The sequence below is a fragment of the Tauraco erythrolophus genome, chromosome 11, assembly GCF_009769465.1.
Source record: "Tauraco erythrolophus isolate bTauEry1 chromosome 11, bTauEry1.pri, whole genome shotgun sequence".
Taxonomy (NCBI): domain Eukaryota; kingdom Metazoa; phylum Chordata; class Aves; order Musophagiformes; family Musophagidae; genus Tauraco; species Tauraco erythrolophus.
This window is the reverse complement of record NC_141475.1, coordinates 19,119,804-19,143,968: the sequence shown is the minus strand read 5'-3', so window position 1 is coordinate 19,143,968 and position 24,165 is coordinate 19,119,804. Positions and strand designations below refer to the sequence as shown.

Genomic DNA, 24,165 nt, shown 5'->3' with positions numbered 1-24,165 from the left:
GTGTCCTTGGCCAAATCTTCTCACCCCAACACTGTTAGCAGCACGGGACGGAATGTCGTCTCCTGACATACACACTCAGCCCACTGCCTTCCACAGGGCATCTTCTCCACACGCTACATGCCATACACCACCACCCGGCATCCCACCGTGGCAGTGCCGGATCCCTCCTGCCCGGGCAGAGGCGGGTGGCGTGCCATAACCCCCTCTCACTTACTTAACCGAATCTCGTGGTGTGTCTAAGCATGGTTGCTCGGTGCGTGAGTAGGAGGATCCAAAGCTTTCCAAGGACATCCCTTCCCGTTCCATGGACAGTAGGAGCTGTTGGTGTTAGCACAACTGCCGGGCTCCCCTGGGAAGGGGCTGGCTGTGGCTCGGTTGAATTCCTCTGGCAGCGACCTGTTCCCACTCACGCTTTTCTAGGGACCTCGCAGCTCCTCTGTCACAGGGAAGGAAGGAAGCAGGAGTGGATGGGTGCCAGACAACTTGTCCCAGGGAGCCCAGAGCCCGCTGGCAGTCTGATGGGCACCCTGCCCTCCAGCTAACCTACAGCCAGACGCCTTCCTCTGGCTCCAACATGGCTGCGCGTCAGCAGGGAAGCGATTTCTGCATGTACACGCTTCCGAAAGGGCTCTGGCAAGGTTCACTCTGAAAAGGTGCGGTGTAAAACGTAAAGTGTTTTTGTAGGGCCAAGTTGATGTCAGAGATCACACGACGCTGCTGTCGATCCCTGGGTTGGAGTGCGGGGTGTAGGATCAGTGATCTTCTTCCAGCATTAATGCACAGCAGGCTGTTTATAACCCTCTATTCCGCGCTGTTATTTAACATATGTAAGGGGCTCGACATGGTTTATGTTTGGTAGTTGTGGTTTCCAAGCGGCACTGCATTTCTTCAAAATGAAGATACATAACATATTAAAACTATTTTTAAAACCAGCCACAAATCTGCAATCTTGTACGTCACTCCTCCTGCCTCCTATCAAACCCAAACCATAACACGTGGTCACAGAAGATCAGCAAGCTCTCGTGTGGGAACTCGGCTGCAAGAAACTCGTGTGTGCATGTACACACACACACGCAGAGGGAAGCTCAAAGCTGTAATTCAGTTAAATTGGTACAAGCTATGTTTAAAGTTTCAAAGACATCCGGGACGTAGCTCACTGTTTAGAGTTGTGGGTACCAGCATGCCGTATGCGGAGAAGGAGAATCTAAGAGCTGAACCAAAGCATGAGGTATTTATTTAACAATCCGCCTCAGCAAGTGTAAGGAAATTAAAAGGTTTCCTGCCCCTAGGAGTTCAGCACACTAGCAACCTCATCGTGTGTCATCCTAAAATCTCATTGCTGCCTTCCCTTGCTGGGACTGACCACATCCACCTAAAGCAAGTCACGACCCAACTGAATCTCTATATCTCGTTTTTAACACACCCCTCCGCATACCAGAGTTGGTTGCGGGAGGGAAGTCTTAGAAAAATCTTCAGAAATCATCCTTAAAAGACAGTCTGTAAAGCACCGCTCCCTAGAAATGCCCGGCTTCTGCGGAGCACGGCAGCTCTTGCAGAACTCTCCGGTTTTTGCAGTAGTTTTGCATAAATCAGACTTTCCAGTTTCCCAGCTTGATGGACTTGGGGCTTTTGTTGGGTTAATTTTGTCTGGTCAGTCCTGGAATTGCAGTTGTCCATACCAAAGCAGTAAGTTTTAAAGGCAGAAACCAACACCATATTTTACAGAGACAGTCAAGTTCTTAAAATTAGTTATTTATTCCAACAATATTAAAAGGAGACACACTGCTTTCTCAGTCATTTTTCCATTCGTAGTATTTTGTTTTATTTTTTTAAACCCATGAGCCTAATCCTTAATTTCTCTATGGAAAAGCTGGAAGAAAAAAAATTGCAGAGACAAGGGATCAGCCTTCTAGAGCATCCACAGCGCTCACTCACCCTTTGGAGAGGTTGCTGGGTTTTTTATCGAGATTATACACTTATACACTCTCTGAAAGTAAATAAATAAAAATATCTCCAGGCATCCATATTAGCTTATGAAGGAGACCCAGACAATGCACGGGAGGCCAGAAAAGAGCCAGTAAATTCTAAGGGTGTAGAACAGGAGAGGGGATTAAGCCTGGTGATTAAATTAGGCAATGCATGAATACATTCCAATGCGCAACATCACTCAAGCACTGGACAAAACATATGGCAACAATGGAAAGCACTGCCCAGGAGGTCACCTTTAATATGATTAGCCATGGACGCCTGAAAGGAGATCTCCCAAGTACCGGGCGTGCTAACTCTCCTCCTTTGTGCAGGGTGGAGGAGCACCCTCGGAAAGCCTTTGAGGCTCCGTGAACCCCGCACAAACGGCTGCTGTGTGTTAAGGGATGTGCCCAAGTCCATTGAAAGCAAGAATTAGGAAAAAAAAAAAAAAAGACTCGAGTGTTGAGAGCGGCTTTTGTTCCCCACTCGCCCAGCACTGGCGGGAGCTGTCCCCAGGGTGTCCTGCCTGACAGCTGGGTCACCCCACAGGCTCCCCTGTTCCGCTTGGACTTTTCAACTCCGCTGGCCCGCATTCACCGGCACGGCTCGCCTCTTTGAAGGGGGAGAAAGCGCCTCATCCATCACTGACACGAAGGGAGTTAATTCGCTTCTTTACAACTGGAAAGGCTTTTGCTGCGAGCGGGAGGGAGTGCAAGAAGAGTAATGAAATCCAAAGGGGAGCCAAATGATGCTTTCCTCTGCTAGACGCCAGCACTGGCAGCGCTCGCTGCTGGCACAGCCCGCGGCGGGTGAAAGGAGACTCTTTTGTGGTATGCCATTAGCTACTTCCAAGGCCTCAGTTCATGTTTACCACAGCCACTGTGTTACTTCACTCGGTATTTTTTTCCAGTCCCGTTGATCGTACTGCAGAACTGACCCAGTCCGCTTGGAAGCCACGCTCACAGAAAGCAGAAACAAATTGCTTTTCAAAAGGACTATTTTTTTTTTTCTTCCCCAAACCAAACCTCACGCTACTTTCCATAAACCCAACCTAAGGCTGAAATCCCCACTTTAAAGCTGAAAAGCAAAGTCCTGCCAGGTCCCTGCCAGGCTCTGCCCACTCCGGCTACTGCCCAGCCGTGCCGCTTGCCCCTGCAGCGGCGGCGATGCCACTGGCCGTGGGAGTACCGAGCTGCCGGACTGCGGCACAGGCCACCTCGCAGCCCGGCGTTTCTCCCTACTGCGCAACACCGCAGCCATGTCAAGTAAAACCTCGTTACAACAGCAGCCAGCAGCTTCTCTTGTCAACCGCGACAAGAAGAAACTCTCGATGACATTAAAGATAATCTCGTGTGAGTCACTTCGCATGACTACCTTGCAGTAATCAGGTGAGCCCTTCGGACTGCTAAACTTTACCCCAGAGGACCTTGGCATGCTCCTCACAAGGTTTCTGAAGGCCTTTAGCATTTCAGATTCCAGGTAATGACTAATCAGGGACACGTGAGGGACAGGTCCAAGGGCAAACTTCTTCCACACACTTGATATCTGTGGGTAAAAGTCATGGAGACAACCTCAGGAGAGCTACAAAGGTCTCAGCAGCTACAAAGGCTCAGTGACAAAGCAACAACAAAACACAGCGCAAGACCGCTGCCAGCTGATCTGCTGTTGCCAGGAAAAGGAAAGGATCATCTCCTAAAGTCTTTTCCAGCTTTACATTTCCAGGATGCTATGACTGCAGCTCAAGCCTTGACACAGCACATTCCAGGCGCCTCACTGTCACAGTCAACGTTCAGCAAGCTGCGAAATACCTGCCTTCTCATAACAAAGAGTCACCTTGGACCCTTCTGATAGATCTCATGGACTCTCACAGGATCTGACAAGACTGAAGATGAGTTAGTTTCTAATGAAACAACACAGAATGGGCAGCTGCACGCTAGTTCTAAAAACATTTGGGGCAGCAGTTCCATGAAGGAGGGTAAGGTTTTTTTAATTTAGACAAACAAACAAAAAAAATCCCTTCAAACATAATTTTTTCAAAATTAAAATTAATGAGGGTTGGGAGAAATGCCTGCGGTGGCACCCATTTCTTGGCTGTTTAAGCCCATTTCAGCAAGTCTTCCTCCTTTGAATTGTATTTTGTACCCATCACTATGCTACCACTATTACAAAGGCTACTTATAGCAAAATCATTGATCCTCAGTGCTGGGTCCAAAGCAAATTACAGACCTACCAAACAACAAGAGCAAGGATGAACCGGGCCTGCAACATACCAAGCCAAAGCTCTGCAAGAAACTCACCAAGCCGAAGAGGTTGGTTGTAGAAGCTTCCTGCCCTTCAACAATTTTCCTGAAGGGATGAAGCCCAGATGACGTTACTTTGCCCAACTGCTTGGAGGTTAGGATAAGCCCTCTCTTTCCTTCAGTTCTCAGCTGAAGACGGTAGCTATGAACTCAAAAGGAAGAAGGTCGTCAAGTTCATCCTAAGGAGCAGCCACTTTCTCCCTACAAAGCAGGCACACAAGAGCAGGTTTAACACATCTCCATCTGCTGGGTTTCTTCATCCCAAGAAGCATGTACGGCATTTTGTTGGTCCTGACATGTGGAGACCAACTGGCTTCTGTGCTGGGCCCAGCCTATGGAAATTCCATTTAGATGCCATATGTCTATCTGGCCTCCCTCAGTATTCATAATCTGCTCTAGACTTTATCTTAAAATTCATGGGACGCTAAGCAATAGTATTCCTCCGGCATGGGGAACGTCACAGCACAGGTGACAAGAGGACTGAACAAACCCAAGAGCAAGATCAGCCTGTGAGTGGGATGTTCATCTGTTTTGCACTCTTAAGAAAAGACTCATCTGTCTGCTGTCTCAGTTGACTGCAACAGCACCATGTTCATGGTCTTTAAACTGATGTCAAGGAACTTGTTCAAATGCTTCTTGAGAATTTGAAAGAGACGACCACACTGCACAAGGATTTCAAGGTTGGTCCCCTGCTTACAGGCTGTTTGATAGCAGCACCCTTTTGGCACCACGTTATGGATCTACCAATACACCTACTTCTTTTAACCACCTATATGTTGCCCACTAGCTTATTTAAAAAAAATAATGAAAGAGCAAGGCAATGCGAGCACAGTACTAAAGACTATCAACCATCACTTTCAGTAATGTTTGAAAATAATAAAAAACAGAGACCTGAAGTGAAAATTCAAAACCTCAAAGTAATTTCAACCATACATACATGAGAAGGGAAAAGTTTATACATGATGCAACAGAAAAAATGACTCACTTTCTGAAACGCCAAAGCCTGTTTTAGTTCATTCTATCTTCTATACCTGCTAAACACATCACTGACAAAGAAATCATTTAATAAATTGTTGTGGTTTTTTTTTTTAAAAAAAAAAAAACATTTTAGCTATTTAAGCATTTTATTTCCTAGTATTGTGGATCAGGTTCTACTCTAACATGCTAATTGGAAGCAAAGTGCTAGTTCAATCAATGAGGTTTCTTCTCAGAAAAGAGAGTCTTAAGATTAAAACAGAGACCTTGAAATTGAGGTGAAACTGCAGCCTTAAAGCTAATGCAAAACCTCCTGTTGATGCATGAGACTGAGAATTTTTCAGTCGGAGGACTGATCTCAGCATTGCCATGAGACACCTGATATGCAACTGCTCTGCAGTCCTCCAAGGTAAGCAGGATCAGAGGGATCAAACCCATGACACGGCCAGTTTACTTCAATTGTCAAGGAAGGAACAAATTCAATTTTGTTGAATCAGGCTAGATTGGGTTTTTTTTTTTTAAAAAAAACACAACCAAACAGTAGTGACTGCTTAGTTGGTTTGTATTTATGTGACAGAAACAAGTTTTTCAAATCCAGTTGAAGGAATTACCCACAAAAACCCCCTTCACAGTGATTTTGCATGGCTGGTTCCTTTCAGATGTCTGAAGTCTCTCAAACCACTCTAGTCCAACAAACTCTTGAGGCTACTTTCTCACTGCCTCTTGGTGAGTTTCAAGTGACCATCAATTTAATGGTAGCCTGTCACAGATGGGCAATGGACTGTCGCCAGCTTCGTCGGTAACTAATCAGCACAAACGCAATGTATCTGCTCCTAGCCTAGATGCAAACTGGTGAATGCATTCCCTTCAGAGGGCAAAGTTTAATACTACTGTCAGGTTTTAAGGTGTTGACAATGAAACAACTTGTGAATATGCATCTTTGGGGTATTTGTATCTCAAGATGGGAGCAGGAAGCAACCGGGAATCACAGTGTCTCCCACAACTGAACACAGCACTGCATAAAGAAGCACATTCAAGCAGAAGGTCTTTCTCAAATCTCAAGTATGGACAAATCTCAGAAACAAAGTGCAATGTGGACCAACAACCTCATCTGAGCTGTCATGCTTCATGCTCCCATTTTACACGTATTCAGGGGACAGCTACATTCTGAATTATGCTCATATCCCTCTACTCCACTCTGGTGAGACCCCACCTGGAGTACCATGTCCAGCTCTGGAGTCCTCAGCTCAAGAAAGATGGACTCATTGGAGTGGGTCCAGAGTAGGGCCACAAAAATGATCAGAGGGATGGAACACCTCTCTTATGAAAGAAGGGCTGAGAGATGGGGTTGTTCAGCCTGGAGAAGAGAAGGCCCAAAGACCTTATAGTACCCTTAGTTAAAGAGGACCTACAAGAAAGCTAGGGATAAACTTTTTAGCAGGGCCTGTTGTGATACAACAAGGGGTAACGGTTATAAACTAAAAGAGGGTAGATTTAGACTAGATATAAGGAAGAGATTTTTTTACAACGAGGATGGTGAAACACTGGAACGGGTTGCCCAGAGAGGTGGTAGATGCCCCATCCCTGGTTTCAAGGTCAGGTTGGACGGGGCTCTGAGCAACCTGATCTAGTTGAATATGTCCCTGCTCACTGCAGGAGGGCTGGACTAGATGACCTTTAAAGGTCCCTTCCAACCCAAACTATTCTATGATTCTATGCTTGAACAGCTTCCTTATTACCATATGAAGATGTAGAGAAGGGCAAGATAAATTATCTAGACTACTAAAGACAGATTCAAAACCATTTGCTTTCAAAACAAAACCTAGAGATTGCTCAACAAAATGTATTCCAAATGAAGCACTGCAAACTTTAGCAGGGCATATAATTTCAGGAGACGCGTGCTTGGACTTGGAATGTTTACAGATAAACCTGAAAGTGGACTTCAGCAGGCACTGGCTTCCTCAGATGGGGCAAGATCAGCTCCATCCTCAGCTCAGCTGCTAGGATCTTGGCTAAGACTCTTGTAGCTTCATTTCAGAGGACTGTGGAAACTGCAGGTTCTCTCTGAACTTCTTTGTACTTCAGCATCCGTATGAGAAAAGACAAAACATCCCAGGACTCAGAGGAATGATCATGCTCCGAGATTCCTGATAAAATGAGTTGTGGTCTTGGAAAGTAAGAATTTCTTCCCCTGCTCTCACTTTGGAATTGAAATGAGAAATCACAGAACTGCAATGTCTGAATCTTTCATCTCCTTCCAAACATTGTCTTTTGTCATTATACAATTAGCCTTTCTTCCATTTACTGTTAGGTGAAACAGAACTGGCTCTGACAAAGAGTTGCTACATCTTCACCTACAGCAGACTGATCACATTTGAAGTTACATCACTCAACACCCAGTGACTCCATCTAAAGAGAATGATGGATTAGCCACGCAGTCAGCTATAATTAATACCTGAAAAAAACCCTTGTCAAGTCTCTGTTCAATTACATGATAAACGGAATCTGAAACAAGAGACTTTCTGATGACGTCTGTTTATTGCCAGGGAAGAAAAACACATCAACTGGAGGGCAAGACTCTTGGAGCAAGGATTGTTTCCTCAGTAGAAAATGTAAAATAAGAATTTCCTCCCAGCATTCCCCCCACATGCACCTCTACACAAACACGTTTTCCTGGGTTTTAGCTGTCTTGCTATCAGAGATACTGAAAAACCAGTTTGTTTCTGCTTCTTTGACAACCAGCTTTTCCAACCTGAAGCTCTTTCAATATAACCAGCAGAAGCCACTACTTCTCTCCTTATCAACCTCAAAAATACCAGTCAGTGGCTTGCTCAGTTGGATCAAGCACTGAATTCTCTGTTCATCTTAGCTATGGGCTTCACATTTGGGACACATTCCACCACGCTAAGCCACCACCTGCCACATACGCCCCCTCTTTTCCCTAAAGATGATATTCAAGCCCTGTCTGAGGTCCTCATGAGGAAGTGACTCCAGGCTGCCTAACACACAAGCATGGGCAAGACCCACCTGTGCCCAGCTAGTCCAGGAAACCAAGAGATGTCTACTGTGCGTGTGAATTCAGAGTACTTGCGTATACCTTCAACCCTACTTGCAGGTCAGCATGAGATGACTGCCAGATGATCCCATTCTACAACGGCTGATCACTGACTGGATTCAATTGATAGAAATAGCCAAGCGATTTGGAAGGTATGACGAAGTACTGCCCCCTGCAACTCTGGCCCGTGCAAGCAAGAGAGGCTTCCACGGGACAGCAGCACACTGGCTTGGTCCTGGTGCATGTAGGCAAAGTCTAAGAATGGAAAGGTCTGAGGAGAGAGACCACTTGTGAAGCACGCTGACTGCTTCTGCGTTGCAGAGGCATGCTGGCCACAATGCAGCCCTTCGTGCTGATATGGCTTGTTTCTCTGCTCTGCACCGGGAGAGGTACCTGCTGGGCAACTGGGATAAAAAACCTGACCTTAACTGGGCCAGCAATAAACAGCAGAAACAAAAAAGCACCAATTCTTATTCAATAGCTGTTACTAATAAATGTGAGAGAAAGAGAACGGTCAGCATTGGCCTAAGGCGCTGGATTTGGCCTGGGAATCAGGAAAAGGTTGTCCTGCCAGCTCTGCCACTGACTCACCGCGTGAGCTCAGGCAACTGCTTCACCTCTTCATGCCATTCTCATTGCCTGAAAGGACGGAGACAGCCTCCCCTCTGACACTTGCTCTGAAGCTGCCAGACAAAAGAAGCTATTGCTGTGACAGACAGCATCTCAAAGTATAAGACGTCTTTTTTTTGAGAAGTTTCTGAGTTCACAGGTCTTTAGCAGATTTAATAAACTCAAGGGTTAAGCTGTGTTTATTTAGAAGAAAAACACTCATACATGACTGGAGAACTAGAATATCTGAGCTAGTGGCTGGAATACTTACTCCAGGAAGCATAAAGTCATAACCCACTCTTGCGTTACTGATGGTAAATTAATGCCAGAGCACCACTGTGTGGGGAGCTCCTTCCCGGCCATATCTACCCAGACATCTGGCTGTGGTGGCTCCCAGCACGATGCTCGACAGCCGAACCCTGCGCTCCAGCGTCCGACCCTCCCCTCCTGCCAGTGCCAGCTCGACCACTTCACCACCTGCTCCTGCTGGGACACAGCTGCTCAGCTCTAAAAGAACTATCAGGGAACAGCGGGACATGTGCGAGGACATCAATCCTACTCACACCCCTGGGAGGACTTCATTAAAATCCCAGGGCAAAAGATTAGGTTCTGAGGGCTTTCCACTCAAAATCCTAACTTAATCAAAATATTTTAAAACCTACTGGCAACGCATACATCTCCATGCAAGCAGAAAGATGTTCAGCCAACACAGACCTCCCTCCATAACATGATCCCGCAACACCTCCTTCCTGCGTGCACCCTTGGTGCCTGCACAAACTGCCCGGCCCGAGCCGTTAGCTGTTCCCAATGACAATGACATTTCATATTTGCCTGCAACGTACTATGTGGTATTGTAGGAAAGACATTTTGAAAATCGTTCCTACTTCGCCTACACACCTTTGCAAATGCATTTTGATTATTCCTGTGGGGAAGAGCAGTGTTCCCCAGCAGAAAGCTGTGGCCTTGGACACTCATTTCGACGTATTAACTGGGGCTACACTAAAGACATAAAATCCCCAAAGGAAATTAATCTCCAGATACATCCAACATCCCCCCAGCTGCCTTATGTATCACACAGTATAAGCAACTGTCCATAATGATTGCATAGCACCTGCTGTCCCCATTCTGGGTATCAGTGATGTCTCTTTAACTAGACATCAAAGGGAAGGAGCAGACAATGGTGGAATTGTGATAGGAAGTGAATAGTGAAAGCTCCTTGTCAGTCTGCATTTCCATTTATCTTACAGTACCATACAGACAGCCCACCCTGCCTCGGCTGTCATGCTCAGGCACTGTTGCTGTAACGGCCTCTTTCAGGAAGTATCACAGCAGTTTTCAGGATTTTATAAATGGGCCTTTTGGATTTTCTCTTTGGCCAAAGCAAGTGCCAAAGCAGGTACACACCTCGACCTACCCTAAGGTAATCAAATCTGAAATGAATTTGGTACCAATGTCACATCCTAGGTGATGAGCACCAGGATTTCTCTTTGAGACTGGCCAAAAACCCAACAAAGCAAGGCTCCTCAGAGAGACACAGCCAAGAGTCAGGGGTTGGAGCAAAGTCATCTGCTCCTCCCCAGGAAGGTGCATGCACTGAGAGTGTGAAGAGGTAGCACATACAGCAGCCATGGCTAGAAAACCTAAGCATCACACCAGGAAGTACTCAAGCCAGGGTGGCCTTCCTGCCCCAGCAGCATTTTAAGACATAAATTCAGATCATGCTATTAGGGAAAACACAGGCACATTCAGTTAACTGAGGTCTATACAATATTATAGCCCTTTGCTGTCCCATCTAAACAGTTCTTCCAACCCAAAATGCCTTCCATTCATATACGAATACATCATATTTTGTGCACGATGACTGTTTAACAACGGCAGAAACATTTACTACTTCCATATAGCAAGGAGAAGACCTGAATGCTTACTATACAGATATGAAGCAGGAAATATGACAATACAATTTCCCATCATTATCCAGCAGTCATTCATATTGGAAAAATTTAATGGTGATACTATTTAATCTCTGGCTCTAGAGATTTCCAATTAAACAGCATTAGTATGAGCTACTGTCTAAAAATATGTGTTTCTGTCCTATTCCATTAGCCACAACTAAACACGAAATTTCCCAACATACAATGGCACATCCTGCACTTACAATGTCCTTCTTCCTTCTCATTTTCCGTGTGTGAATGGCTTTAGTCAACTTCTCAGAGCTGTTTGCATCAAGTAGGCAGAGTCAATTCTGAGACCTTCAAAAACTATACAGAGCTGGTTAATATATCCAGTATGTCATATACCTGGGTGTTTTGGAGCTGGTATTTTGCACATGTTCTGGTGTTTGGAGTCTCTGTGCTTGTTTCCCTATGTTTCCCACAAGAGCAATACTCTAGTACTTCAGGAGTCTCACCAACCTTACTTAAACCAAGCTATTCTCAAATATCCCTTATATCCTTATTGCCAGCAACCACTAGACAGGACTGTAGGTAAGGTCTCCAGCATGGTGCAGAGGTACAACAAAACAATTTTAACTAAGTTATTCAAAACAATAGAGACCCACAGGGAAAAGCAACACTTGCTCAGATGAGACAGTGTCAAGGCACACAGGCTGGGAGCAAGTAGAAGCAAGACCATTTCACTAGCAATTCAACTCTTAAATCTGTGTAATTTTCTCACCTTTGCCATTTTAATCCCTTTTTTCTCACACACCTGCAAAGCTGAATGTCTGGTGCGCAGAAAACAAGGAAAGAAGCCATTCTAGCAAACAATTCAATGCCATTAACTGGTCTAACGCAAATGCACTTTGGGCTGTTCTCACAATGAACTTTGGTCAATGTCAACGTTTTGAGCACGCAGGTGTAAGCGCGTTGGCAAAGGCAGAATCACCGGCACAACAAAAGGCACCGCTCAGCTCACAGACAGTTGTCATAGAGACAGATCAGCATCCCAGGGTATTCTCATTTTAAATATGCACAGAAATCCTTTTTAACCTGTCTTCTTGTAGGCATCTGTCCTCGTGATTCATTTATAAACTGTTGAGGCCAAAAAGAGAACCATTTATCAGCAGGTCTTGTCTAGGCAGGCTGGAGCTAAGGAGCTTTTCTGCAAACTTGATGGTTTTTGTTGAAAGCAAGTTTCTATCTGATTCTCTGGCTAGTGTTTCTAAAAGCTGTGGTTTCGGGAAGTGATCCAGCTTCGAAGTAACCTGGCCAGGAAAAAAAAGGAAAGCTGTGGGTTGTGCTCACTTTGGTTTCTAAACCAGGTCAGATCCCTGCTCCAATTTATAGTGCGAGTGCACCAAGAGCTGTGAGAGGACAGCACAGGGGTGGTATTTCGTGGTCCTGGGCAGGAAGGAGGCTGGAGGGGGAAGACAATATTTTAAAATACTTTTTTCTCAAAGCCACAGTACAAGGCGCTTCTTGCCTTTACATCTAAAAGCTGCAGCTCCAAATGAGAAGGAAAAGAAATACATTAATCTCTGTTTGTGCGCACAAAGTTTCATAAGCTCCTTAGCTGCTGAAGGTGCAAAGACTTTAAACCTCTAAAACTCAGTGCTCAGCTGCCTTCTGGAGCTAGGAAGCTGGCAGGCAGCACAGGAAACCATATTCTAGGGAAAAAAACATATTCTAGGGAAAAAACTCCCAGCAAGAGCCCACAGAGTGATACGTGTGGCTCTGGTTGCAACGATGATCCTCAGACCAATGGAGCAGCATTCACCTATAGACCTCTGCAGAGGCAGGAAAGGAACTGGGGGGAAAAATGTGGCAGGTATGTAGGTTGCCATGGCCAGGACCGAACCGAGGCAGGAACTCAAAACCATATAGCCCGAAAGAGACATGTATATACTGACATTGAATCCACGAATCCTTAGCTTTCAAGATCATATGCCACCTCTGTATTTTGTCTCAAGATCTTTTGTGACACTCAGATATGTAATTCCCAAGTTATTAAAATTTAAAAAAAATTCTTCATCCATTGAACTAGAGAGATTCCTGCTTCTAAGATTACTGCTAAAAGACAAAATCATGTGCAAGCAGATGCCACTCTCACACTAGGTAATAAAAATTCCCTTCACTGCAGCATGGCCAACCTGACACTGCTGTGCCTCACTGGAGCCATCCTATGGCAGGTGTAAGGGGTTCCCTGGCCAACCAATATTTCTGCTATCATAAAGATACACTCATGAATGGCTTCATTTGAGATGTGTTCTTAGTTTTGGGGAATAAATCTCAAATTATGCAGATGCTATGGGGGAGATTGATATAATTTCAGAGGGGAAACTGAAGCCAGCAGGGAGACCACCAGCCCAAGGCCACCACAGCCAGTGGCAAAGCAGGATAGGAGAGTCTTCCCCCAACAATTTTCTTAATACCAACAGGAAGCACAAGAGCACATCACATTGAAAAACAGCAGGGTGGAAATAAGCAAAAAAAAGTCATCACTGTTCCATCAGGAGTGACCCCAAGGTAGAAACTCTCAAACATAATGCAATGTATAGGAAGAGGGCTCACATCCCCTGGAAAAAAAAGCACAGGAGTCATCCATGCCCAGCCATCCCCTCCCTTAAGACTATGGGATGATGATTTCCTTTGCTCACATATTTATTTGGAATCTGATAATTCATTGGCCCAAGTTTCCTGCTGGAGTTTGTCTTCCATTGTTCAGGATTTACATTACTCAACAGGAAATCAGTGAGAGGTCTAGCGATTAGAAAGGTGTGTTTCCCATTCGGACCCACCCTTGCTTGCTCTCTCGGGGCTGGAAGTTGGACTCAGTGCACAACTGCGTCCATGGGAACTCAGGGAAATGGGGCACCAAAGGCAGAGGGACTCATCTCCTTCTACGAAAAGCTACAGATTGCTTTGTCCAGCCATACGTCGCTGGCCATGTCCACGCATCCATCCCTCACATACTGTTCGTTCTCAGGCCTTATAGTAACTGCTTTTTCCATGTACTGGGGAGGGTGTAGTCTATCAAAATGCAACTATCAAGGCAGTAGTTGAAAAGACTAAGCATGGTGAAAGTGTCCCTTGAACTAAAATACACCTCCTTCTCCAAGACCACTACTTTCGCTCTGACACTCTTGCCAGGGGAGAGAGATTGTCCACAGTATAAAGTGACACTTGTGAGATATAATGCAGTTTATCGCATTAGTTAGGAACTAGGCTGAGTAGGAATCAGCCCCCTCAGGTGCCCTTAGCAGTGGCTTTTAACCCTGCTCTCACAAATAACGCTCCAATATGTCCTCTTTAATGGCTCCTCTGTAACAACACAGCAAAACAAAACACCACTAATCTTTTAAGAGGTATCACCGGAACAGGATGCTTCCCTGGCCAAATCCTCCCATTGCAAATGTCACAACTGTTTTAAAACATACTCTCCCTGACACTAGTTTGATAACAGGTACTCAACTCAGGCACAGACGGTGACCACACAGCACTACACTGTAAGTGTGACTTGTGTAACACAGCTGGTGATCTTTCTGGCCCACAGCTCCCAGTCGCTGTGGACTGTTGTTCCACTCCAGACATCTCCAACGCTTCCCAGTGAGCTCATCAAGTGCAAAGGTTGGGGTTTTTTATGTTTCTCTAGCATTCAGAGTGTGCTTGGAAACAAAAGCCCAGCTTATTAGCCATTGTACAATAAACCTCAGAGGGAAGTCTGTAGGACTTCAAAGCACGAGTCTCATTTTCAAAAATTATTTGAATACTATTTTAGGAATTATTTCCTTTGAGCAAGGAGGGACCTTCAGGAAATGCCCTTGCTCCAGTTTCACTTACGTATGCCTAACCAGTCCTCTAAGTCCCCCTAAAACACATGTAGGCAAGATAGCCTTAGACACCACAGTTCCTTCACCAGAAAGTTCATCCTAAAGTATAGCCCAAATCTCCTCTACTGAAATTCAAGTTACAGATGTCTCATCCTGTCCACTGTAGACATGGGGAACAGAACATTGCCTCCTCTTCACAGTTTTGCCAAACTAAGCCATGTGCTCTGTCGGGGAAGGTTGCAGATTACAGACACACATTGCTCTCTTGCTCTGCAATGATTACTCTAAAATGAGACTTTCCCAAAACTGGAGACCACACTACAACGCCAGTAAAATGGCAGGGTTACAACATACCTCTTACATACAATAGTTGTATTTACACATCTCCGTACGCTAGCTTCTTTCTCAGCAATATCCTTATGTTGACTCATGCTCATTTTGCAAAATGAAACAATAGAGCTTCCTTATACTAAGAGATTATTTCGTCTCCTGCTCAGGAAGGCCACTGGGTTCTATCAATTACTGGAACCTCCTATCCACAAAAACTGCCAGAAGCCACTTCAGAGCAGCTGAACCTCAAATGCAGAAATATTTTTGCTGTGATAGTTTAAAATATCTGGATCTACTTGTAAAATAGAAAGGACGCATACCACAACTGATACAAGATTATTTAAATCACCTCAGATAGAAAATCTCCTTGCTAGCATTTCTTTCTCTGAAACACACCCAACGCTTTTAAGTATTAGCTTAGATAACATTTAGTCATTTTCCCTGCCCAGAAAACTGCTATGAAAGCTGTGGAAAACGTGAGTATTGCAAGCACAGAAGTAAACGTGCAGAATGAGCCTTTCACAGTGAAATGTGCACTAAGGATATCTGAACTGCTTGACAATGAATGACACTATCGCGATTTGTTTCACTGTGTAAGTTACTTTTACCCACTCCAACAGGGTTTTAGGATTTTGAAAAATGTTGGAAGATGGATCACTCCTTAAAGACAGGAACATTTTCTTTTGATCCTACTTTACTTAGTGTTTTTGGTACATAATTTGATGCTGCTTTTAAGAAGACATTGGCACACAAACCTGCCTTTCTATTCCAGCTTGACTTTCCCTTTCGAGTTTTTAGACTGACCAGGAAATCTTTAGGGAGAACAATGAAATTGATTCACAGGAGCAGAAGCCCCTTACAGAGGCTGGATTTACTCACCTGGTCTAAGCGCAGAGCACCATCGATGAAGCGCTGTTTACGGAGGTGTTGGGCGATTCGATGAAGGTTCAGCACAGCTTGCTGGATCTCGGCTATGGAGTGTTGAGGGGAGACAGGGGGAAGTTCTTCAGGTGAGAACACCTTCCCGGGGCTTTCAATCATACTCTGTGCATGGTCATAGCTTAGCTTCACGCAGGAGCAGATGACCGTCCGCCCAAACCATTCATCAAGGATCTGCAAAATTGGAAAGCGTAAATAGATCTGAGAACTTATTCTTCCAGTGCACAAAAGCTTGGGAAGTTGTACAAACACTGGAAGGAATGACACCAGACCTCACCACTGACTGTGAACTTAAAGTGAAGATCTCATACTGAGGCCATCAGAAGGCCTTTTGCCCATATAGATTCTCTAGTGCCTAATAATGTGTATATGCATAATAAAGTCTTTCCATCGCATAGGAACTGCTTAGACCTCTCTCCTCTACCTGATTTCTCTCTTTCATAGAGCTCGTAAGAGCTACAGCCCAGCTGGGAGATGAAATCAGTCAGTTGACTCAAAGGTTACTGGGTGCAGGAGTGGCAACAGGCAGATACACACATGCAAAGAAGGATCTCCTGTCTAAACCACAGCAGATTGCATTCCGCCTCTTCAATTAAGAGGTGCCCAGCAGGGCACCAGGGGCTGGCTCTAAAATACCCCATTTTTAGGAATACTGCAGGGACCCTGATGTCTGACTAGCACTTGTGAAAGTGCCTGAGTAGGACTTTGGTGGGTCTGGAGGAGAGACGGCCAGTCACTGACCCCTTGTTTCTCTGATCATGCCTATGGTCCTAGGCCCAAACTCAAACCAGGAACCTTTCTGAGCTTCCAAATTTTGTTGGAGTCTAGAGGAAAATAATCTATAAATTGCCTATAGAAAAACCTTCATTTTAAACCAGAAGCCACTTCCATTTTAAACTCTGTAACAGAATATCAATGTAAAAGTAGCAATTCAGAATTATTTCTTAAAGCAGAAAAGAAAATCTATTTTCAACCAAGATATATGAGAGAGTCCAAATGCTCATCAAGTCAGTGAGAAAGCGCAGAGGGGCAAAGGGCAGAAGGCTCTTCAGAAAAGTCAAGAGCATTGGCTTGAGGGCTCTGGAGACAGAGGCAGTCTGTGCTACACCATTCAAAGCACAAGCGCTCAGAGAACTAACGGAGAGTTGTAATTCTGCCTTAGCTACAGCTGCCACCTTACCCCTTCATCAGCACAACAGGGCAAGGTAAATTCTGCAAGTGACGGTGTCCGGGGAGAACAGCCAGCTCTCTCTCTGACAGACTCATCAAGGACATTGCTTCAGAAAGGCAATCCTCTTCTTAACAGGAAAGGATTGATCCCCAAGATACCTTTGCTGCTTCCCTCCCTTATGCCCCACAGACATATGTGCAGTATAACTCAGCAGCTCAGAGCTCTGAAAGTCACAGGGCATTTGAGCTCATTTCTAATTAGAAAGCGTCCTCATAGTGGAGATGTAGCAAGTGATATCTTGCAATATAAAGTGCTCTGAGCCTTGGCTCGTGGTTATTCTGTGTGTGCTCCTTTCTCCATGCCAAGGAGAAAGAAAGGAAGGGAAAGTCACAAAGCTGGACAGCGATGCTGTGACAGTGCTGGTAGCTAGCACCTGCTCTGCTACATCTCGTTAACTGTGGTCCAGCTCCTTGTGGTGATGGGGGATCCATATCCGGTAGGTCAGTGACATCTGATGAAATCTGCTGGACCCAAAAAAGCTGCTGATATTAAGCAAGCATGATCTCTGTTGTGGAAGAGGCTGCACTGCTCTTTAAATGATCCACTTTCAGCAAGTTGAAGATTATTAGCCAGTTGGCAATAGAGATACTTCATACTTCAGTAAGACATGGATGGTACTCAGGCACCAAAAAGGTGGTGTTCCTTGTTGAGATGATCTGGGAGCAAGGCTGAGCAGCCTTCATTTCAGTTGAGCACTTCTACAGACTCTCTAGTTGTAACAGGCACCTCTTGCCGTTCAAACATTTTCAGACACTACTTCTATCTCCCTGCTAGTTCCACCATCTCCAGCTATTAATTTCGGCATCAAAGGTCATTATCAATTCTGGCCCTCACTGTTACTATCCCACACTAAATATCTTTATTTGGAGAGCACTCTCATTTTGCTTTATAAAGTAGGTGAGTAAATTCCATCCTGTACATGCATGTTGAAAAGGGTTAAGGACTTGGCACAAACCAGGAGGGTAAATCTGAAGAGAAGCATTTTCCCCAGGTCCCAGGTTACTGCTGAAAGTCAGCTCTGAGGCCACATGATACTTTCTGCCTCTGGTTTCCAAGAGCTCTCTCTGTCCCTTGCAGGAGGCAACAGACCAGATTTCCACCTTTCTGTCTGAACTTGAAGCTTTCAACAAAATCTCATTTTTCTGCTTGCTTAGAAGAGGCCAAATATTTCAGAGCTCCACTCACTTCCTTGTAAGACGAGAGATGCAATGTATTGGGCCCCTAGAATACAACTACAACGTCAAATCTCAAGCAGGCTACATTCAGGGCAAAGCATCAGGACAAGTGGCCCATTACTAGCAGATATTAAAATTTTATTTCTCTGTTTTCTCAATTCCTTTTTCTGTTCTTGGTCTCTCAAAGGCAACCAAGCAGCTTGATGCAGAGCACCCAGTTTCCATTCCTGCAATTGCTCTAACAAGTGTAAACTGGACAGTGACAACCCTGAGAGATCTGTTAGTAACGTACTCAATAAACAACTTCTCATCAAGATTGCCTGGATGCATTAAAGACATTTCATGTAGGCAAGGAATGGAGTTTGGACGCATCTTGCCCTGTGCAGTCAAGTAATGCCTGTGTGTAGTGAGCAGAGCTGCCAGACTCAGCCTTGCTGCGGCAGGCTTAACTTAACTCTACTCACCGTCCAAGTATGTCCTGGAAATGCCCTCTGTCTCTGCCTTCAGCAGCCATCCAAGCAGACTTTGGGTAACCACAGTCTTGTGTCCCTGGTTTGGAAACCCCACCAGAAGAATGGGCCAGCTATGCCTCTGCAGGGAGAGCTGCACCAGGCTGGCTGGCCCACGTACCAGTGGCTGATTGATGAGCAAAGCAAAGCAGTACGGAGGAGTAACAACTGGGGGTTGCGAGTTGGGACTTGGAGATCACAAGTAGCCCACAAGACTGGTCTGCAAGGTCTTCCCCATCACAGCAAACCTGATGCACTCAGACTCCAGACAGAGTATCAGTATCTGAGTCATTTCTAGGGTTAAGGCTTCCCCCAGCTCTGGCTGCTTTTGAGAAAAAGCTGTAGTCCCCAGCACATCATGTGATGGCAACCAGTGTGGCTCAGCTGAATCCCTCCCATTAGCACAGTCCCTGGTGGTACAGATCTCTCTGAGGGTGTGACAAATCTGTGCAGAGGCTGAAGACTTTCTCCACACACCGCAGTGTCCCTATCAGGTCCTGGCTGAATGAAACAGTTTTGAGCCTGGATGACACATTGTTCGTATAGGTTGTTTCAGACTGAAGCCATTTCTCTTTCTCATTGGTAGCAGGAACCAGCAGAGCTGTGCTTCAAACATCCACAGGCAACAACTTAAAAAGGAGAGTTGCATCAAGTTGTTGTTTTCACGTATATTTCTGTTGAGTGCATCTGAACAAGAACGTGCTACGTTGTTCCTATAAATGCCCAGCTCTGCTTCTGAAGAACAGCACAGATGAAACACTATGGTTAAGGCCTCTGTCCTTGGAAAGTCATTTCAGATACATCATGTCACATACATCATACACCACTGGAGTCCATGGGGCTATGTGGAGTCCTGCTCAAGTGAAATTTTGTTACATTCATGGTAAACTAGAAGATAAAAACTCCAGAACCCAAAACCAACAAGAAAGTACCTTTCTCCCAGAAAGGGCTGAGCCTGGCATTATTTTTCTAAAAGAAAAAAGAATTAAAAATCCCAACAACTTATCAATAGTCACACTCAAGTGAGGAATCTGCATGGGTTTTCCTTGGGAGATCCATTGGCTCCAGACTGACTTGCTTTGGAGCAGTAACGTTGGGAGCTCAGAGCAGCTCTCACCTCTAGTAGTGCTGTTGGGCTCTGCTTTGCAAGCTCAAGGTTACAATCCTGCTGTGCACACTCGGTGCAACAAAGTGCTCTTTGGCCTCATGCGTCCCCCACTGTGGAATGTCCGGTCCTCAACATCAGTGTTCTCATGGCTCTCCACCACCAGCTGAGGTTCAAAGGCCATGTTGGGGCCTTTGACTCACCTCCCTTTCACCCAGCAGAGCCTGGGGGAGCACGTGATCCTATTTAGACTGAGATGGGGCTATAGTAACACCTAGAAATACAGAAGACACATTCTGTCCCAAGTCACAGATAAGGTCTTACAAGAATGCCCTTCTGGGCAAAAGCCCTACAACCATTTCTACTCCTGGAAGGAGGAATTTCTTCTCCATCCTTCACCTGATATTCAGATGAAGTGACCTCAATTAAGACTGCAGTCCTTAAAGGCCTCCTAGGTGAAAGCAGTTTGCTGAGATGGCTGTAGGCAGCCTACCTTCCAAGGGGCAGCGTGGTCATGGCCCAGACCACCACTGCTCCAGACACCAGCTCCCTGAGCAGGTGTAGGGCAGATGCTGCAGCTCCTCTATTTTCTCACTGGCCAGACAGGGTTGGTCTGAACACTATTCAAAAAGCAAATAATGCATATATTGCACGGGACAAGAGACAAGATTTAATTAAAAGCTTCTTTTAATTAAGACTTGACTATTAGCTGTTCAAAGGCCACTCAGAGTCAATAAAAGGCCCACCAAGCAGCTACTATTAGAAAGTCCCCTGAGTAATCATGCTGCCGCTATAGGAAGTGGAAAGCTTTTCACAATGAACAAATAAAACCCACCTCAGTGCCAGAGCAAGGACTAGCTGGAGAAATACAGACACAGGACTGCAACTGTATTTTGCTACAGCACAAAACAAGATTCAGTATCCTCTAGAGCAGCATGGACAATAATAAGGAAGTAAAGTTGGTCTTCGTGAAAAATTACCAAATTGGCACAAGAAATACTGTCTGGAGAGTTGTGCATGAGCACAACACTGGTTAAAAAAAATAATTTTGAGTAAAAAAAGTGTACTTCACATGGATTGGAGACTCCTCTGGTAGTGGCAGACTTTAGCCCTCCTCAATTAGCGAGGCAACCCTGTGATCACCAAAGAGGATACTGTTGGGGTTACAAAGTGTGGAAGAAGAAGGAGGAGAGAAATGAAGACCAGTGGAGAGCTGGGAGGCAGCTGAAGGCAGCTCTCTGCACCAACAGTCTCCACAACTGCTCCCTGGAAATAACACATGCAGAGGATGGAGCTGTGCCTTTGCTAAGGAGCTACTGCACTTTATTTGGATCGATGTAATTTGCAGCTCTGAAGAAGAATGAAATAGTCTGTTTACCAGAGAGATCACAACAGGATACTGCCCTCATCCACCACATTGCAAAACTGCCTAGGAGCACAAGGCAGGCTTGGACTAGGGGGAAAACGTTTTGTCCCACCTAAAGCATTAGCTGTGAGCTGCTGCTAGACGCAAGACATTAAATGGATGGGTAATCTGGCAAAGAGCAGGAAATGCTCCATTCCTGAGATTCATACAAATATTCTTCCTTTCCCCATCACGTGAGATTATTCCAGTTGGAAGTTCCACGGTATCTCATTGGTAAAACAGGGACAGTTGTACATACTCCAGTATTGCTCACCAACAAGTTCTTTGCTATCCACCCAAGTGTTAAGGGATGGCATTTTACCACTCTGTTTGCAGGAGTTGGGTCTGGCCACTGAGGCAGGACTGATTAGCAGGATGACTGCCCACTACTCAAGGTACCTTGCCTTCTGGAGTCATCTTCCACATCACAGAGAATGTCAGCCGGTCTCGCATAGGATTGAGACTGCATAACTCCTCACAGAGCAGCTTGGGAAGCATCGGGATCACCTGGAAGAGAAGAGGAGAGTGCCTTAGTGAGATATGGGCTTTTAGTAGAGACCTGTCTGTGGCCAAGATTCCCTGATCAGTTGGTAAAATGAGAGGCTTAACAATGCACAAAAGGAGAAAATGCATTAAAGCTTCAGGATGACATTCTCTGTGGCAAGAGTGGCTATGTCATAGCTCTGGGACACACCACCCATGCCAGAGCAACATTATACAGCAAACACCATGCTGGCACAGAATGAGTAAGTAACCCAGATCCTCTGGAAAGAGAGGAAGTCAGACACTGCTGAGGCCACCAACACTCACATCAGCCCCATCCCTCAATGAGACCAGAGGGAGATGTCAGTCTCCCACCTGCGAATCATTCCCAGCACTCCCCTCTGGTGTATGGATTAAGCACCCTGGAGCATCCCACATCCTCAGTTAAGCAAGCGCTTCACTTTGCAGTTTTTAAGGTCACAAAGTTTGCTCTGTTTACCACTTCTTTCCCACTGTGATTTTGACACTGGGAAGAATGAGGATGGCTCAGCACATCAGGAAACTTGATGTTGAAGAAACATGGTTCTGGCTGTCAGGAGCTGAAGAGCTTGGATTTGGGAACTGTGTTTCTTGCTTTGCCACTGAAGATTGTGTAACCAGGCAAGTACTGCAAGTCTGCTCCCTGCAAAGCATAAATCAAACTTCTCCCAAGCATCACAGGAGTGATGCACAACTTTAATAATTGAGCTATGCTTTGTAGCACAGACAGCAACATGTAGAAGTTGGTGAGATAAACAAAAGCACCTGTTTTATGACTATGGTGTTTGCAAACAGAGGGAGAACAATTACTATTTTACTATACTCAACTCTGGTCGAACAAAATGTCACCCAACAGGTATTTCTGGCAGGGATTTTTTTAACCTGTGTCCTAATTCCATACAATTAATCGATATTTTTGCTGCTGAACACTGAATTACCAAACCATGAACTACTCACCTGACTAGAGAAACAAAGCAAAAGCTTTGGAGCGTGTTCACACTAAAGCAAACCTGAGCAGCTTCAAGTGTTTCTACCATCCCTGAGTGATTTCCTGGGTGAAGCCTGCAGTAGAGATAATGCTTAGCAGCCGTTTAATGAAGCAAATCTAATTATTAGAGTTTCACATTCTTATTTCCCTTCTCATTATTTACCTTTGTGAAGAAGCAGTAACTGCCCTCAATGAAGAACCACGTTATTTCTTTTGCTTATTTTAAGTGGCAACATGGGCTGGTGCATTCCAGAAAAACACAAAGAGAAACGCTCTACTTGGTTGCCATAAAATATTTTAGCTATTTAATTTAGTTTCCATTCTGATTGCTCTGCATGCCACTGTGTAAATACAGGATCAGCAGCAAACCGACTGGCACACGAACCCCAGCTCTTCCACACTCTGCAACACCGATTTGGTGATTGCAGAAACAACTTTTTCTACCTGGATGCCAAGGGAACAACTGTCCTTTGAAACAGTAAGGAAAAAACAATCTCAGTGTCCACTTTCTCCTCAAATGCACATGTTTTGTATTTACCTTTTGCTTTGAAGGAAAGACTCTTGAAATATTTAATCACATTTGTGGTTTGGCACCAGACGATGGCTAGAAATCCATTCTAATTGCAGTGCATATTAATGCCAAAAGGTTAACTGTACGGTCTGTGACTGTCAAGGAGTCACTGGCAACATGAATCAGCAGGACTGGTTCAGCTGGAAGGTCAGGAGGGCACAGATTATGATAAGCTGTTTCCCACAACACAAAGGCCGTCAACTCTGTTATTCCAGTTGTGAACAGTACATTAACAATACCGGTACGTTCATAACTCACAGATCCAGTACGTGAGCTCTGCCATGCTGCCTGGAAGGACTCACACCATGGGGTTATAAATTTAGCATGAGCGGTGCCAACCCATACCAGAAAGGAGAGAAAATAGCTTTATAGACTATGGGAAATCCTCGCCTGCCTAAGATCGCCCATGACCACCGTGAGACCCTGAAGTTCAGGTCACAGCGAACAAAGTGCAAGTAATTTAATAAAAGCTCCCATGGCCTTTTTCCACCCAAATTAGAAGCTGCAGTTACTAGCTTTCCTCTCTCTCCTTGGCTCTGTGATTGATTATCTGATAATGGTCTGTACTTATTGAATATTTTTGTGCCTTAGCACATCCTCTTTCCCTTCACATCTCCTGAAGCAATAACAGTGCTAGAAAAATGCCTACATGAAACATGAAAGCCCATCCACAAAGAACAGCCTGAACGAAACAACAGGATGCTTGTTTTAAGTGT

At 45.1% G+C, this 24,165-nt stretch overlaps 1 protein-coding gene across 1 annotated transcript in view; it reads right to left on the bottom strand.

Moving 5' to 3' along the window:
* DIS3L2 (DIS3 like 3'-5' exoribonuclease 2) overlaps positions 1-24,165 on the bottom strand; it is a 194,895-nt gene that overhangs the window by 51,442 nt on the left and 119,288 nt on the right. Inside the window, exons 12-13 of the mRNA XM_086618081.1 lie at positions 21,768-21,875; positions 15,884-16,117 (exon numbers count right to left, since the gene is read on the bottom strand). Coding sequence (XP_086474207.1) covers positions 15,884-16,117; positions 21,768-21,875 — 342 coding nt within the window. The remainder of the gene's footprint in view (positions 1-15,883; positions 16,118-21,767; positions 21,876-24,165) is intronic.